The sequence below is a fragment of the Phaseolus vulgaris genome, chromosome 7 (genome assembly GCF_051622355.1).
Source record: "Phaseolus vulgaris cultivar YP4 chromosome 7, ASM5162235v1, whole genome shotgun sequence".
Taxonomy (NCBI): Eukaryota; Viridiplantae; Streptophyta; class Magnoliopsida; order Fabales; family Fabaceae; genus Phaseolus; species Phaseolus vulgaris.
In genome coordinates, this window is record NC_143504.1 from 24,363,068 (window position 1) to 24,382,301 (window position 19,234).

The 19,234-nt window shown below is 37.4% G+C and overlaps 2 protein-coding genes across 7 annotated transcripts; one reads left to right on the forward strand and one right to left on the reverse strand.

Annotated features, from left to right (window-relative positions):
- The first annotated feature begins 4,479 nt into the window (after nt 1-4,479).
- Nucleotides 4,480-9,736, forward strand: LOC150025845 (uncharacterized). The gene is made up of 5 exons (XM_090304772.1): nt 4,480-7,647; nt 8,092-8,145; nt 8,368-8,628; nt 8,729-9,479; nt 9,537-9,736. Exons 1-5 carry the CDS (start codon nt 4,480-4,482, stop codon nt 9,734-9,736), a joined length of 4,434 nt encoding a protein of 1,477 aa, XP_090160898.1.
- Nucleotides 9,737-11,889: 2,153 nt separating this feature from the next.
- On the reverse strand, nt 11,890-18,150 carry LOC137828868 (inositol phosphorylceramide glucuronosyltransferase 1). Of its 6 annotated transcripts, none has more exons than XM_068635607.2 (11): nt 17,746-18,150; nt 17,412-17,532; nt 17,066-17,251; nt 16,785-16,948; nt 14,479-14,586; nt 14,181-14,318; nt 13,968-14,105; nt 13,445-13,730; nt 13,200-13,323; nt 12,312-12,461; nt 11,890-12,237 (listed from the first exon to the last, which is right to left on the reverse strand). In XM_068635607.2, exons 1-10 carry the CDS (start codon nt 17,998-18,000, stop codon nt 12,326-12,328), a joined length of 1,656 nt encoding a protein of 551 aa, XP_068491708.2. In that variant the 5' UTR covers nt 18,001-18,150; the 3' UTR covers nt 11,890-12,237; nt 12,312-12,325. The 6 variants fall into 6 exon arrangements, with proteins under 6 accessions (XP_068491708.2, XP_068491709.2, XP_090161462.1 ...); XM_068635608.2 differs by having other exon boundaries at nt 14,013-14,105; nt 17,746-18,128; XM_090305336.1 differs by having other exon boundaries at nt 16,771-16,948; nt 17,746-18,058.
- Nucleotides 18,151-19,234: the final 1,084 nt, after the last annotated feature.

A 19,234-nucleotide genomic window follows, 5' to 3' on the forward strand; every position in this document is an offset into this window, starting at 1 on the left:
TAATGGTTTCCGGACATCCATGTAACTTGAACACGTTGTCAAAAAATGTTTGAGCAACACTTCTCGCCGTATATGGGTGAGTTAGGGCCATAAAATGGGCAGCCTTGCTCAGCCTGTCTACTACCACAAAAATGACTTGTTTACCTTCTGAACATGGCAACCATTCGATGAAATCCATGGTGATGTGCTGCCAAATGGTCTGTGGAATGGGTAGAGGTTGTAGAAGGCCTGGAGTAGCAGCGGTGTCATATTTATTTTGCTGACACACAGAACAACGTTGGATAAAATGTTTGATATCTTTATTTAGGCCTTTCCAATAAACCACTGCCTTGACCCTTTTCATTGTTGCATTCATACCCGAATGACCGCCCTCTGCTGAGGCATGTAGACACTGCAAAATCTTCTTTCTCAATATCCCATCGATCCCTACAACTAGCTGCCTATTCTTCTAAGTTCATTGTTTTCCCATGTATAATGTTTATGGGAACTTGTATTCGCCTTTAACTCTGTTATGAGTTTCTGTAAGTGAATATCTGTAATCCATGATTGTTGTATATCCTGTAGTAACTCAGATTGTAGTTGTAAGGTAATTAAACCTTTGCATTCCACTACGTCCCTTCTAGATAATGCATCAGCTACAACATTTTCTTTTCCTTGGCGATATTCTATGGTGAAATCAAATTCCATCAGCTTGACTAGCCATTTTTGTTGAAACTCGGTGGACCATCTTTGATCTAAGATGTATTTAAGGCTGTAATGATTCGTCTTGATAGTAAAATGACGATTCAATAGGTAATGTCGCCATTTTTGCACAGCAAAGACTACTCCCACCAACTCCTTTTCGTATGTTGAATAAGCTTGTTGTTGAAGGTTAAAAATTCTACTAATAAAAGCTATGGGATGGTGGTCTTGCATCAAAACTGCTCCCACGCCTTGCCCAGAAGCATCTACCTCCACAACAAAGACTTTTGAGAAATCAGGTAGTGCTAAAACGGGAGTACTGCTCATCATCTTCTTAAGGTCGTGAAAAGCTTGTTCAGCCCTCTCACACCAAATGAAATTGTCCTTCTTAAGCATATCAGTTAAGGGTTTAGCAATGATGCCATATCCTCGGACAAATCTTCTATAATACCCAGCTAAGCCCAAAAACCCAAGTAATTGTTTTAAGGTTCGTGATAGAGGCCAGCTTACCATAGCAGCAACTTTGTTGGAGTCCGTGGAAACGCCCTGTGCATTAATAATATGGCCTAAGTACTCCACTTCGGAAACAACAAAATAGCATTTAGATCTCGTGGCAAAAAGAGAATGGATACGGAGAGTCTGCAACACTTCTTTTAGATGTTTTATGTGGTTTGTTATGTTTTTGATGTAGACTAGAATATCATCAAAAAACACCAACAAAAATTTCCTTAAAAACCTCTGAAAAATGGAGTTCATTAATCCTTGGAATGTAGTTGGGGCGTTGGTGAGTCCAAATGGCATCACTAGGTACTCATAATGTCCCGAGTGTGTTCGAAAAGTTGTCTTCCACACATCGCCGGGATTCATCCGAACTTGATTATAGCCTGCACGTAAATCAATTTTTGAAAAAACAGTAGATCCTGCTAATTCATTCAGTAAATCATCAACTAAAGGAATGGGAAATTTGTTCTTGACTGTGCCCTTATTCAAATCTCTATAATCAACACAAAGTCTCCATGAGCCATCTTTTTTGCTCACAAGAACCACGGGACTGGCGTAAGGGCTGCAACTTTCCTGTATAATTCCGAATTGCAAATATTCATGTATAAGTTAGTCAATAATATCTTTTTGGGTTGTGGCATACCTGTAAGGCCGTTTGTTGACAGGATTAACTCCCTGAATTAATGGAATATGATGATCATGGCCTGGTCGAAAGGGTGGTAATTGTTGTGGTTCCTAAAACACATATGCAAATTCTTGTAAGAGATTCGCGATCTCAGTTGGAATCTCCTGTTGTGCAGCATGTGTAGTCAAGGACTGCAACATGTCCTCCTCTGCACCCACGTGCATTATAGATAAATGCACACTGTCAATAAAAGCTTTACTCAACTGTTGCTTGTGTGCAGGTTTAAGCCTGGGGGCCATAGAGCCACGTAGAACATGTCGCCTTCCTTGTACATTGAATTCCATAATGAGTTTGTCGAAATTCCATAAAATATCGCCCAATGTTATGAGCCACTCAATTCCCAGCACTAAATCGCAACACCCCAAAGGAAGAAGTAGCATATCAGCAGTAAAAGTTGTGTGCTGAATTGTCCAACTAAATTTTTTTACCACAGAAGATATCTTTATCTTTGACCCATCTGCTACCACGACATTCAAAGGGGCAATCGTCTAAATTATGCACCAATATTTTTGAGCCATTTGGTTATCTAAGAAATTATGAGTGTTGCCACTATTATGAATATGTAAAGGTCGTTTTTTATGATATCCAGTTATTGTCATAGTTCTGAACCCAGCTAATCCTGTTAATGCGTTGACTGAGATTTGTGGTTCCTTCCATTGTAATAAGTTAGTCGCGTCATTGAGAGGACTATCCTGTGCGTCATCTTCTTCCTCCATCTCCATAACGTGAAGCTATAATTTCTTGTGTGCCCTATTGTGCTCCATTGAGTAGGGTTTATCACAAAAATAACAAAGGCCTTGGGCTCTGCGTTCTATTATGAACTCCGGCGTTAAGTGGCGTGTGGGTTTAGGTTTGGGGACCGCATTGATTGGAGCTGACGATGATAGAGGCACTGGGGCTGGACCTAAGACTCCCTTGTGGAATTTGGCCGTCGACTTGCTGGAATTGGCTTCTTCATACGTTCTGGCCAAAGTAAATGCATGTTGTAGAGATGTAGGTTGGAACATGCGTACCATCATTTGGATGTCTTGCTTTAAGCCACCAAGGAAGCAGCTGAGAATATGATCATTAGCTAACTTCAATCTTGAAATGATTGAATCGAACTCTTCATGATAGGCATCAACTGAAGTCTTTTGTCGTAGACACATCAACGCAACCATGGGATCATCGCCAATTGCACCAAACCGATCTTTTAGACTTTTGGTGAATCCTGGCCATGAAGGTGCATCCATATCTAAATCAGAGTTCATAAGTGTGGTATGCCATTGCAAGGCTTTGCCTTCTAGATGCACAAGTGCCAACTGTACCTTGAATTCCTCTGGAGTCTTGTCAATGAGAAAATAATTTTCGCATTGATAAATCCACTGGTTAACATTTTCGCCATTGAATCGGGGAAAGTCGATGCGTGCCAACCGCGTGCCAAAACATAAGAAGACCCCGTTCGAGGCCCACGTGACATTGTGTCATGTGAGGGTCCAGGCACTAGTACAAAATTCTTCAATAACGACACCTTTCAAAGACGGTTTAGAGACAACCATCGTTAAAAACTAGGCGGTGGCACTGCTGTAATTTTTTCGAAAATTTTTTGGACTTTTAACGATGGTTCACCCCAGAACCGTCGTTAAAAGTAACGGGGGTGAGAATTAACGACGGTTCCCCCCAGAACCGTCGTTAAAAGTGGCGCCCATGGGATTTAACGACGGTTCACCTCAGAACCGTCGTTAAAAGTCTTTTTTAAAAATTAAAACTGCACGCTCCCACTCTCAGAAACTTACTTCCTTCTTTCTCACTTCCTTTCAATGAGCCCTATTCCCGCGCCGTGACTGCGACCCAACCACGACCGCGCCCCCACCGCCGTGACTGCGCCGCGAACGCCGACTGCATCGCCCCCCACCGCGCCGTGACTGCGCCGCGAACGCCGACTGCGCTGCGAACCCCACCGCGCCGCGAACCCCGACCGCTCCGCGACCGCGCCGTGACCGCGCCCCCACCGCGCCTTGACCCGCGAACCCCGACCGCGATCCCGCGACCGCGCCGACCGCGCCTCTGCCACAGCGACCGCGCCTCTGCCCACCGCGCCGCAACCCGCGAACACGACCGCACCTGCGAACCCCGACCGCTCCGCGACCGCGCCGTGACCGCGCCCCCACCGCGCCGTGACCCGCGAACCCGCGACCGCGCCTCTGCCACAGCGACCGCGCCTCTACTTCCGCGTACCCGCGCCCCTGCCGTTGCACCTGCGACCGCCATTCACGCCTACGTGACCGTCCATCCATTTGAGGTTAGTGTATTCTTATTTATTATCACCTATATTTTGAAAGTATTCGTTTTGAGTCATTATATACTGTTTTGACATATTGAACGCACTGGTTCTGAGTCCGGAGGTGTCCGACCTTCGGCAATTTTCAGGAATTATATATTGTTTTGACATATTGAACACACTGGTTCTGAGTCCGTAGGTGTCCGACCTTCGGCAATTTTCAGTCATTATATATTGTTTTGACATATTGAACGCACTGGTTCTGAGTCCGGAGGTGTCCGACCTTCGGCACTTTTGTTTTATTTTTTCATGATTACATATTGAAAGTATTGGTTCTTAGTTTAGCAGTTCTATGGATCGGAGTTGGATTAATACATCACGAATAAGTGATACTTACGAAAAAGGGGTGGAAGAGTTCATACAATTCGCAGAACATAATGCCGTTAGTTATAAGAATGGAGTAAGGATAAGGTGCCCTTGTATCAATTGTTTAAATGGAAGGATATTGAGTGTTTCTGAAATTAGAGAACATCTTTTGTGTGATGGATTTTTGAAAAGTTATACAACATGGACGTGGCATGGTGAATTGTTAGACTTGCCAAGTGTGCACGGAGGTTCGGACGAAGTGCATTTCTCAATGGATGATAGATTAGAAGACATGATTCGTGACGTGGGAGCAGAATCATTTGCTAATGTAGTTTTTGAAAATATGTCTAATGATGCAGAGACTCCTTTGTATCCTGGTTCAACTAACTTCACACGATTATCAGCAGTGTTAAGGTTGATGAATTTGAAGGCAATGAATGGATGGACCGACAAAAGTTTTACAGAATTGCTTCAATTGCTTAAGGACATGCTTCCAGAAGGAAATACCTTGCCCAATCGAAATTATGAGGCGAAAAAAATACTCTGTCCAATGGGTATGGAGTATAGAAAAATACATTCATGTCCTAACGATTGTATTTTATACAGAAATGAGTATGAAGATTTAAGAAGATGTCCCAGGTGTGGTTTGTCACGCTATAAGGTTAAGGTTGGTCAGAATGATGAAATTGATGAATTGACAAAGGAAGGTCCTCCTGCTAAGGTTGTTTGGTATCTTCCGATAATTCCAAGGCTTAAGCGTTTGTTTGCAAATGCAGATGACGCTAAAAACCTTAGGTGGCATGCAGATAATAGAAAATGTGATGGATTACTTCGTCATCCTGCTGATTCTTTGCAGTGGAAGAATATTGATAAAGAATTTCCTGAATTTGGAAAAGAATCAAGAAACTTAAGACTTGGATTGGCAACTGGTGGAATGAATCCCTTTGGAAATTTAAGTAGTAATCATAGTTCATGGCCCGTTTTGTTAGTGATTTACAACTTACCTCCTGCGTTGTGTATGAAGCGCAAATACATGATGTTATCTATGATGATCTCTGGTCCAAAACAACCTGGAAATGACATAGATGTTTATCTTAATCCATTGATTGAAGATTTGAAATTATTGTGGAATGAAGGGGTTGATGTGTTTGACGCGTTTAAAAATGAATCTTTCCGATTGCATGCGATGTTGTTTTGTACTATCAATGACTTCCCTGCATATGGGAACTTGTCAGGTTATAGTGTGAAAGGCCATAGAGCATGTCCAATATGTCAAGACAAGACATCTTATGAGCAGTTGAAACATGGAAGAAAAACCGTGTATCTTGGTCATCGTAGATTTCTAAAGAAATATCATCCGTATCGTCGATTGAAAAAAGCTTTTAACGGATACCAAGAACATGACATTTGTCCCACTCAATTAAGTGGTGTTGAAATTTATGAAAAGATCAAAAATGTTAATGTGACTTTTGGAAAAATGAAGAAGAAGCAAACGGTGAGTGAAATATGGAAAAAGAGATCAATCTTTTTTGATCTTCCGTATTGGTGTAAGTTGGATGTTAGACACTGTCTAGATGTAATGCACGTAGAGAAGAATGTGTGTGACAGTCTAATAGGAACACTTCTGAACATTAAAGGCAAAACAAAGGATGGTGTGAATGCACGTCTGGATTTGATTGAAATGAATATACGAGAGGAATTGGCACCGAGAGAAGTTGGTAAACGTACATACTTGCCTGCAGCGTGTTACACTTTGTCAAAGAAAGAGAAAACAAGTTTTTGTGAATGTCTTAAAGGTGTTAAGGTACCACAAGGCTACTCTTCAAATGTGAAGAGTCTTGTATCTATGAATGATTTGAAACTAATTGGCTTAAAGTCACATGATTGTCACGTTCTAATGCAACAATTATTACCAGTGGCTATTCGTGGAATCTTGCCCAAAAATGTTAGGCATACAATCACTCGACTATGTTCATTTTTCAATTCCATATGTAGTAAAGAGATTGACTCTCAGAAGTTGGATGAACTTGAAGAAGAAATAATTGTTATCTTGTGTCAACTCGAGATGTTTTTTCCTCCATCTTTTTTTGATATTATGGTACACTTGGTTGTTCATCTTGTAAGAGAAATCAGATTGTGTGGGCCAGTTTATATGCGATGGATGTATCCAGTTGAACGATACATGAAGATTTTGAAGGGATATGTGAAGAATCAATGTCGTCCAGAAGCTTCCATTATTGAAAGATACATTTCAGAAGAATCTATTGAGTTTTGTTCCGAGTACATGTCAAAAGCCAAATGTATAGGAGTTCCTGAAAAAGGTTGGCACTCTCGTAGATTCATAAGTAAATCTTCAAGAGGTGTACATGTCATAAGCAAATCTAGAGAAGAGGTTCTGCAAGCACACTTGTATATCTTGAATAACACTGATGAGGTGTTACCATACTTAGATACACACAAAGACATTGTCAAATATAAAAATCCAAGACAATCAGAAAAATGGGTGTTAATTGAGCATAACAAAACTTTCATGTCATGGTTTAAGCAACAAATAATGAATGATCCATCAGCATCTGAAACATTAACATGGCTTGCAAACGGTCTCAAATTTGATGTTTTATGTTGTTCTGGCTATGAAGTAAATGGTTGTTTGTTTTACACAAAGTCTCGAGATGATAGGAGTACAGTGCAAAATAGCGGAGTCACCTTGGAGGCAGAGTCTATGCAGTTTTCAACTGCAAAGGATCAAAATCCTGTTGTGGGATCAATGCCTTATTATGGTGTCATAGTAGAGATTTGGGAAGTTAATTATACCAAGTTTACTGTACCTGTTTTCAAATGCAAGTGGGTTGACAATAAGACTGGTGTCAAAGTTGATGAATCAGGAATGACTTTGGTTGACTTTCGAAAGATAGGTTATCATGACGAACCATTTATAATGGCACATCAAGCTTCCCAAGTTTTCTATATCCAAGATCCTACGTCTGACCACTGGTCTGTTGTGCTACATGGAAAAAAACAACATAATGACCCAGAAGATACAAACAATGACATTTGTGAGATTGAATCACTTACAAGAACGACCATCAATAAAGAGTACGAGGATGTTGCTGATGTTGTACATGCAACTCGAAATGATCATGATGAAGGAATATATATTTGTATGTACATGTGATTCATGTTTAGTTTTACAATATATTTCATTTTCATTATATTTCATATTCTTGATGCTTATTATATTTTTTTGATAACAGGAACATGGCAGATGATAAAGTTTCCCATTCAAAAACTGGTAGAGGACCTACAAGATTGAAGAATATGTTTAAGAAGATAACTAAAGATGACAAAATACCTTTGTCTATTGATATCCACACTGGTGTGCCCACTGGGCAACATGCAAAGAAATATAGGAGTTATCTCGGAGTACTTTCTCGTGAAAGGATCTCTATCTTAACTCAGTCCTGGGATCACGTGACTGACCACGAGAAAAACATGATTTGGCAAGATATTCTGGTATGTAACTGTTTTTACTTTGCTAAATCTAAAGTTCTTTTATACTTTGTTTTTGTTTATGAACTAATTCTTTCAAACAATGTAGACACATTACAACATCCCGAATGTGGAAATCTTGAAAGCGAAGGTTCTTTCAGATGTGGGTGTCAAGTTTCGTCAGTTTAAATCAAAATTGACAACAGATTATATATATGGGAAAAGGAAAGAAGAAAATCCTTGTGCAAAATATGCATCCATTGATGAAGAAACTTGGCAGCAGTTTGTCAATATTCGACAAACTGAAAAATGGCAGGTTAGTATCACTTTTATATTTGAATATAGTTTATATTAACGTATTACTAAATTTTGAGTGTTATGATAGGAGGTTCGAAACAAAGCAAAAGCCAATCAGGCACATAATGATACCCCACACTTATTGTCTCGTGGTGGTTATAAGTTGCTAGAGCAGAGGATGCTTGAAGAAAAGATTCAAGCACGTTCTACTTCCATTGAGGAAATGAATAGTGTAGATTCTTTAAGACCTCCATCCCCACCACTCCGACATGAGATGTGGAAGGGTGCCCGTATAAACACATTAGGGACATGGAGTTCTAAGTCTACAGAACAAACAGTTGAACGCATTGTAAGTTTGACAATTTCTTTTCAATGTGTTATTTTAAATTCTATGTGTTATTTTAAATTCAATGTGTTGAAGTTTGTCAATTTCTTTTCATTTGTTTTAGGATTCTCTTAATGAACAATCAACACAGGGGACTTTTAAACCATGTGGTCGCAATGATATTCTTAATGTTGCTCTCGGACGACCTGAACACCCTGGACGTGTTCGTGTAGCTGGATATGGGGTTGGGATTCGGTCATACTTTGGACCTCCATCACACAGCAAGGAACAATTGTCCAATGAACCTAGCCAAGAGTATTTACTACAACTACGTGAGCAGTTAAAGGCTGAGGTAACTCAAGAGCTTAAAGAAAGCTTCATGGAGGAGTTTAGTGCGCGAATGGAAATGGAGTTCAAAAAGCGGTTGGAGGGTTTAGGACACTCACAGCAACCACCTACTATGGTAGAAGATGAACCACCTCCGCCTCCTATTAAGAAAGTCAGCACTAAAGGGAGTTGTTCGGCAGTTGATCTATCAGGGGATGACTTTGGCTCAACTAGCCAATGCGAATTATATGTTGAGTGTCATTCTTTGACCCGATTCGTTGCCTTGGGTAAGTGTTATGAAGGGGTCACAATGTTACACAATGTGCCTCTTCCTTCTAATTTGATGAAGGTCACGGTGGAGAAGGTCCTTTATGGTGATCTTGCAGTTCCTGTGCCGACATCAGAGGTGACAATTGTGGCAGAGGCATTACATACTTTCGTTGCCTGGCCTAGACATCTCGTCAGACCTATAGACTCTATGGTATATATTTACACTAATACTAATACAATTATGATATATTACATTCTAACTAATTTAAGTATTTTTTGTTTTGATGAGTAGCAGGAACCTAAGACAAATTTGCCTCTGGGAAAGAAGAAAATAGTCTCCATTGATGATCCTCTGGCGGCATTGGTGGAAGTTGCTACAGCTTTATATACAACCGTCTTAGAGGTTCCATGGGATGCTAATGTTTTTGGAAGGCATAGTAATCTACCGTTGTACGTTCACATGTCTGATTTGTTGGACCTTGCATCCGGAGATCAAGAGATTAACATAACAGTTCTGCAATTATGGATGATGTAAGTTCAAATTTTAAATTCTTTATACTTTTGATTTATTAAATATATTAGTACTAACTTATTGAAATTTAGGTATCTTTCTGGATTATGCTTTGATGAGGGGAAACATAATATATATGGGTTTTTAGACCCTCAAATCACTCAATCAATTGGAAACAAGAAGTCGGAAACACAAACATACATCACCACTGCCTTAAAGAATGGTGGAAAACACATTTATTTTGCTCCGTACATCCATGAGTAAGTTCTTATTTATTAAATAAGTTTTAATAAATTATTGAAATAAGAGAAACTAATTAACTGATTTGTTATACAGGCGTCATTGGCAACTATTGATCATATCTGTTCAAGATCATACCGCTGCATGGTTTTGCTCCTTGCATAAAAAACCTCCTGCCTATTTTAAAAACATTATAGATAGGTACGGCAGTTTCATTTAACATTTATTATTACTTATATATTATATAATGTTATGTATTCTAACATGAAATCTTATTATTTTAGTGCTTACTCTGGATATAATATGTTGTCTGGGAGGAGAACTTCAAACGCACAAAAACTCACTTGGATGTACCTTAAGGTATTTAAAGTATATTTGTTCACTTAATTTAATGTGTTTCACTCATTCATTTAATACATTTATTTTCACATGCAGTCCAACAGGCAACCTAAAAATTATGAGTGCGGTTATTATGTTATGCAGTGGATGTTGACTATTTTGCAAGCTGAAATTAAGAAAGGTTGGGATAAGGTAATACCTCAATACAATAAACACTTTAAAATTTGAGATTTATTAATCATGCACTAATTCAAAATATTTCAAATGTCACAGTTGTTCAACGACCAACACCCGCTAGATTTAGAAGCATTGGAGTATGTGAGAACAACATGGTCAAAGTATTTTGTAACCATGTATAACACTCTAGTATAGATAAATCATTACAATGACAAATTTTTTCATATATTACCAAACTTTTTTGTATTTATGTTATAATTTGTTGTATGTAATTTTTATATTTAAATTATGATTTGAAATGTTTTAATTTTCTGGAATTGAAAACTTTATGCAGGTTATTTGAGATTTTTTAAAAAATAAAATTTTTTATTTTTTTTAATGAATACATATAACGACGGTTCCACTTGGAACCGTCTTTAAAAATGCACACATATAACGACGGTTCCTCTAGGAACCGTCGTGGAAAGTCACACATATAACGACGGTTCCTAGAGGAACCTAGGAACCGTCGTGGAAAGTCACACATTCAACGAGGAACCGTCGTTGAAAGTCACATTAAATTTTTTTTGGGGGAATAGAAGCCACTTTTAACGACGGTTTTACCAACCGTCGTTAAAAGTTCATACCTTTTAACGACGCCTGTAATAACGACGGTTCTGGAACCGTCTTTAAATGTCGATTTTAACCGTCGTTAATTTACCTTTTTGTACTAGTGAGGGGAGCGTTCACCTCGAGATTGAGTAAGTAAATCCTGGATGGTGTCTTTCATAGAAAGAGTCAAGGTTTCCTTCAACGTAGTCACGAGTTCCATAAACCTATTATCCATCCTTTGGGAGATTCGATCTTCCATCTCCTTAGTAGCTTGAGCGAAGCGTGTTGAATCTGCCATTGAAGTACTGGAAGGTCCTAACTGATACCAATTGATATGAATGATCGTGTGTAGAAGCGTTTAGGTCCTCTCGTAAGAGATTTCGAAGAACAATTAGGCTTTGGAGAAAGGGAACCTTTAGGTGGCTTCCGATTATACCAAGAACAAGAACAATGATAGAGAATTGAGAAAAGGAAACAAGGTGCATAGATTATTCATATCTCAAATAATAGTTCAATACTATATTTATAGAGAACTAAAGATTACAAATGATAAAGATAAATGATAGAAAGATAAATGATAAAATCCTAACTAATTAAATCCCAACTAAAGATAAATAATAAATGATAGAACTACTAATTAAATCCTAACTAACTAAATCCCAACTAAAGATAAATGATAAATGATAGAACTACTAATTAAATCTCAACTAAAGATAAATGATAAATGATAGAAACTACTAATTAAATCCTAAAACTTTAGAATATAACACAATTTGTAATTTTGAAGGAAAGACATCATCTTTTAAAAGAAGGCTAATGAAACAATGCAATTATGGTAACTAGGAAAAATACATAATGCTAAGTTGGCCAAATTAGTTTTACATTTGTCAATGGAACAACTACGTTACCCATTATTATTGCGTTCAACAATAGGATTAAAGAGTAGCTGTCAAAAAATGCTTCCCGTTGGTTGAATACAATAATAACCACTAACTCTCTCTATATAAGATAAGCCAGATGAATACAATAACAACCACACTACCAGTTGATTCAAAAGTTTTTTGGTTTTATCAAAAACTAAATTTAGGGTTTTTCCTGAGAATTTGTTGTAATTTTTGCATGAGCAGTCCAAGCTCGGATAAAATGTGAGGGTTGGTGTATGGCAACGTATCCCAGTCCTGCATAGATCAATGATCCATATTTTAATAAAATAGAGGCGAATAAAGATATCATCTACCGCAGTTTGCATCACCTCAAAGAATTGAATCAACAGCAGAAGCTTGCATTGAGTGCAACATCCCTCTCTTCAAACCCTTTCAGAAATGATCTGATAGCAAGATGTTCCGAAGAGTATGTCATGAAAGCTACTAATATTACGCCCCCGACAACCGCCAAACCCAACCTGTTAGAAATATATAAAAAAAAAGTAAGTGGAAATTCTAAGAGAAAATTGCTGTTTTTCCTCTTAAAAAACTGCTTGGAATTTACAAGACAGAAATATGGTTAACTTCACCTCAAGCTGAATGTATAAGAAAAAGGGAAGACTATTTTGGTGGCATTGTATGCCAAAAATGAGCAACAAAAAGCACCAAAATTAGACAATCCCCATTATGTTGCTCCTTTGTCCAGAAACCCATACCATTTGTTAAAAATTTACTTCACTTCTTCCTCCCTCTCTTAAAAAAGCAAGAAAAACACACGTAATTGTTTCCAAACTGCCATTCTAGCTTGATGTTGTAGAACAGGGACTTTACATATCCAAGCCAAAAATAAGCAAAGAATGACCAATATAATGGTCAAATAATCTTACAGTTCAGGAACGACCCTCCATATCTTAGGGAGGATAAAATCACTAGTTGAAAGCATATCAGATGCACTATGAGCGTCATTACAAGTTACCATTCAAAAGAGGCCAGCTACAAACACTGTTCTTCCAAAGTTTTTTAGAATTTGAAATTTAATATTCGAGTATAGTCAATTATCACAAAAACATACCGAGAACAAAGTTCTATTTTTAAAACGACAAATAGGGGCAATGGAATTATACTTAAAATAAATAGAAAGCCTAACAAGATCAAGAATGATAGCCACAGTACATAGTTAATGATATCTTTACTAATAAGGAAAAAGGAAAAATTACCGTAAAAACAATGCAGTGATCCCAAAAATAAAAGGCAAACAGGGAGCGGCAATGGCCAAGAAGGCCATCCCTAAACCATAGAACCACGTAGCAGCATCACATGATGACATCTGACGCTGGTGACCTGTTAATATAGATGAGATCAAATTAAGGATGAAAACTAAAAAATAAATATAAAAATAAAAAGTCTTGAAAACATAGATGAAAGACAACCCCCAAATATGCTCTATTCCGGCAGAACATACCTTTTCCAGAATCCTCATCAGAAGATTCGGGATGAGTCAACGAGGAAAGTGTATGTGATATCCTAATCTTTCCCCAATGATACATCAAATTGAGATAACCCCCAAATAGTATAAAGAAGATTGTGAATATCCATTCATACATCAAAAGAAAACCAGTCCAGGGAGCCACTTGCCGAGGTACTATCAAGAAAGCTAATCCAAGAGACACCACGGAAGCCAACAAACAGACACAGACAGAAATCATGCCCAAATATGGAGGCACCTTGCTCTGAGCACCATTTAAGAGCTGTTTAACACCACAATTAGTACTTCGTATCGCTAATAAAAAATAATACATGATATTTTTAAAATTCAAATACATAAGCAGCATGCATATCCAACAACAGTATTTTCGGTCCTCTAATGTGAGGACATTGCATTACCCAGTCATCTGATGAGTATGCAAGGACACCTCACATAAGAGGATTCAAATTCTTAGTTGAGGTAGAAATGATATAGTTGAGGTATAGAAGTAAAAAATGACCGGATGAATGGAACTGATAGCTGAGGTAGAAATAGTAGTATATACAATTGGTCCCCCCCCTGATTTGATCCTGTAATAAAGTTGTCTGACATGATCACATAGTGAGTTTCTACAACAGGAACCATAGTACCCCTGATTCTGCGGAAAATACAATATTATAAGGCACATGGATTCCTAATGCTTAAAGAATAAAATCAATCCACGATAGCTGACCTTTAGAGTTGAACGATAGCAGAAGAACAGCACCGCACAAAATGGTAACAGAAAAAGAAAGTTTACAAGAAAATAATCTTTAGGATTTTGGCCCCCTTTAGTTCCAGGAAGGGATTCCTCCAGCTGTTGCCTTACATTCTGTAGCACAGACCATGTAAAAAGTAAATTATTTAAAATACTTTTGTCACAAACTTCAACTTAGTCACATGACTACTTAAGCTAGATGATTTTTGAAACAATTACAGGAAGACACATTTTTGAGATATTGATAAAATAGGATAATAAGTAGCACAAATACCTGCCAGGCATCAACAGGTTTCACAAGCCAAGATGTCCACCAGTCCCAAGGTTTAAGAGGACCAAGTGTATAATGAATCACGCGGAGTTCATTCTCATCTACCATCCACTGGACAAGTCAGCATGAATAGTTATATAACTGAAGTAAAAGATGCAATGTAAAGGAACACCAAGATATTTGGTGAGTTAGAATGTATGAAATATTAATAATAGCAGTTAATTCAAACTAGGAAAATAATTACAAGTCTACAAAGATATGAGTTGCAACAACTGAAACCACAAGTTCCCCTTATTACATATTTAAAAATATGTAACTTCTAAAAATATTTTGCCCTAAACAGTCAACAGAACAGCTACTGTTCAAGATATTGTAATAATACATCTGTAATCTATAACATAGTCGTATACAATTTTTTCCCCTCTGTATATAAGCTACATAACTATTAAATTTCCTGTCATCGTTCATTCACTTTTTTTTCAATATCTCTTACATCAAACAAACTGAGAAGACAAATTAAAATATGATTTAAAGAACTAGCTTTTTTATAACTTTATAATTGCATTATCTAATAATAACTCATTACTTTTTTAAATTTTAAAAATTGCGAACACATTAGGCTTATGTTTTCGCTAGTAATTGCTAATGACAATTACATCTATTTTAATATACGACTATGAAAAATCATCCTTGTCTCCAAGGCTGAATGTAGAAATTGGTTCTTCCAGACTATCTTTCTCCACTACCATTTCGTTCCATACTTAATTTTGCTAATTTAATCTTCACTAATATCCTGAACTTCAATTTGCCCTAATTGCCACCCAATAATGTCATCTCCGTTGAAAAATGGCAATTCCACATTCTTAACTACCATACAGACTACGGTTCTCATCCCTGACATGTTTGATTGAATTTGATCCTTTCTCTTCTGTAATCTACTAAAAAATCTCTAGATCTAGTCAATTTGGCAATTTCTTGGCCATACAGACCGAAGCCTCAGTCCTGGCTTCCATCCCCCTCCAAATTTCTCTTTTAATTCATACAAGCTCCTTATCAAATGCATCATCATCTTTCTCTAAACTGCAAGGTTGGACAAAAAATGATAAAACACCAATTGATATATTCAAGAAGAGTAATATTAAATCACACAGAATACACAAAAGTATAGCAGAATTTGCTGTCCTAAAGTCATAGACTTCTACAGACAGAGAAGAATTTTCTGTCCAAACTACTACAAAATAATACACAAGTGTCCCCCTGTTATGCACATATTTAATAATATGTAACTTCTCCTAACTTTCCAACCCTAAATTGTCAACATTACCGTTACTATTCAACTTAAAAATGCATTCATGCCTGTGAGTATTACACCTATCTTGAAATGTAACAGATCCTACTTTCTGCCAATAATTGTCATTACTGCCCCTAACTCAATTCTCATCGCCACACATGCCCCAAAACCCAGATTCTAACAGGAATTAAAGAAGTTTAAAATGTTAACATGATGGAAAAGTCCTTGGCTTTGCTCCTGCATAATCACCTTGACCCATCTATATCAAAATTAACAAGTCCTCATTCTAACTGCCAAAATTTCCATACGCAAACGGTAAAATTTGAATCCAACAGAAGAAGCAGTAAAAAATTCCTTTTAGGCTTTATAAGCCTTAATATATTAATATGGGTCACACTGCAACGTCATAACTATTAAAGGGCGACATCAGCACTCACTCCAATTTCTACCATAACAATAAGCTCGTAAACCAACACAAAGGAATTCATCTCCCCACAAAATTTTCCTGCCATCATAGTGCTGGCAATTTTATCTTCTCATTCATTCCATCAATTTAGTGCAATTTGTTACAAAAGATTTATTCAATTTTTTCCTTTAACCTATTCAGAATGGCTTTAGTCCTTTAGTACTATGGGAGATTTCATATCGACTAAAGATTAGGTCAATTCATAATATATAAATCGGTACAAACTTCATCTTACAGGCCAGTTTTATAAGGTTGAGTTAGCCTTAAAGTCTACTTCTTAAGAATTATATTAATTAAAAATGTATTATTCCAACAATATGAAAGAATATATGTTATTCAACCGTAGGTGTTAAACTAATAGCATCAAGTGAATTTGAACATTAACATGAACATGTAAGACTTTTACAAGTTAAACGTGAATCAAAGAAAGGCAACTGGATCTAACAGGCGTCCATTTTAACTCAAAACTCAAATAAGAAGGTATCACTGATGTGTTACCCCCAAATATTTAAAAGAAAGGAACCATCATCTTATTTACCTATATTCTAGTACCTTGTTAGCCAGCATGTAAAGACCAACATCTGCATTATAAAGAGTGGAAAGTCGCTCCATTTCAGGAACTGGTCTATTTTCCAACATTTCTGGTGTCAAATTTGGCTCAAAAATATGTGCGTTGGGAAATCCAGAGTAATATGAGTTGAGAAATCCCTGATCCCCTGTGAAAGCAGGAATATAGTTGTAGCCAATTGTTCAACCCTATTAGGTCCAAATCCAAATCCAAATGAATAAAATAATTGCATATAAAATTAGTTAAAAAAGAAAAATCATAATACCTCCAGTGTAAGATGGCAGAGTGTTTATTTTACTCATCATGTCATTGAAGACGGCAGCAGATGGCTGCACCACCATGACTCCTGAATTCAACCTCTCAGAATGCTTTAAATTAGCACAGAATTTTCCACATTTGAAAAGGTCTTCAATATTCTTAACCACGATAGTGTCAGCATCGAGATAAACAACTGCACGTACACATTCAAGAAACCCAATAAATCATACTTCATAAACACGGGAAACTACTTCCTATGGGAAATGCAAAACCCCGAACGGAAAGTTTAGAGTATCCTCCTCAACTGCCATAACCAGACACACGAAAAAACACAAAAAACATAAATATTACACCTTTCTTGTAGTCAGTCATGTTAAATATTTTGAGCTTTGTATAAACACCCCAAAATCTCGTTGGACGTACTTGATTAGGATTTGCCAGCAAACTGATCTTCTCAATTATCCACCCATCAGCCTAGACAAAAAAAAAACACAACAAACCATACCCACCGTACTTGAATGAAGAGTTTCAAAATCAACAAAACCATTCGTAACCGCCAAAATTTACGATTCAAGCCAAATGAAATTATAATATCAAATTTACTATAAAGTGGCAGTCGAAGTAAAACTGAGCAGAAAAATTCATTTCACATCCCGCACTAATACAACTCGTATAGGAATGCAATACCTTGAGAACATTATTGGCATAATCAGAGACACCATCAGAGACCAAAACGACCATGTCTTTGTTGGATCCTGTGTCCCGTATAGATTTGCCCAGAACTCGAATGCCCAACAAGAATTCATCTCCGTACAATAGAGTCACGTATGCCACGTCACTCCTCTCAGATCCCAAAGATTGAACTGAAAACAACAACACTGTAAGCCATAACCATATACTTGTACACGATTTCATTCTAACTCGATTCTTCACGTTAAACATTTTCTCCGCAAAAATCCCTTCTCGCTGAGAATTCCAACCGTTGAAGGGATTTGAATTTGCTTTGCATGCTGTGGCCTACTCGGTTTTGATACCGAGCTTGCATGACATCGTGGGCCAGAAAAAAAAAAAAAAAAACCTACCGCGTTATACACATTTTTAGTTAAAACAGCTCAATTATTATAATTATTTAATTAATTATTACCGATGAAAATGCATGTCCACATTTCCTTATAATAGTAAAATATAATCAATATAATTTTTTTTTATATATATAATTAATATTACAACAAGCAGAAACACAATTCGGATCAATTGAATGTTCACATTTTTTTTATTATATTCAATAATAATTCTTTAAAATAAATATATATTATTTTTATTTTATGTGATTTTATTTATTATAAGAAAACGAAATAATTAAATATATTGTTGATTGATATTATAGTGAAGATATGTTATAATAAGAAGTTTAATTACACAAAATGAAAGATTCAAAATACTTAGAATTTAATTTTATTTAAAATATGACCAATTTTTTTTTCATTATATTCTCTTTTTTTTTAAATTGGTACCTTTATTATGAATTTTACATTTTAACTTAAAAATATTATGAGAGGTAAAATAGAAAAATTATTTTTGTATGGGAATCTCTTATATATTATTATAGAATTTAAAAATGTTATCAGGGTAAAATAGAGAAATAATAAGATAATATTTTTATATATTATTATTGTACCGACCCGTCCTCGGGCGTTGATCAAAGTCAAAGTCAAGCATAGGGTGGGACCCACCAAGGGGGACTCCAAGGAGGAGAGTTAGAGTTGACCGCTTTTGGGCGTCGTCAGGTGTGGGCATCGCCAAATTTAGGCGTCGACGGTGCCACCCTTGATACCCACGGGTAGGAAAGACCGTGGAGGGGGCGACACGATAAGAGGCTACGGTACGGGCGAGGAGGCCTTGGGCCCCGGTACCTCAGAACAGTTAGAAAGAGAAGAGAAAGGTGGCTTCAAGGCCATATTCCCAGTACCAGTAGGTAGTAACCTGACTCGTGAAGTACCCACGCCACCTCTGGAGAGTCCCTGGGACAGATACGACCCGGGAGAGGGCCACGCCCCAGGGGCAATCCACGTGCATGGTGCGAGAGGAAGGCAGATACACTCCCAGGGCGAGTGACTAGAGGCTGGGGCGCACGAGTTGGCACCCAGATAGTCACCCTTTGCGCCAGATGCACTTC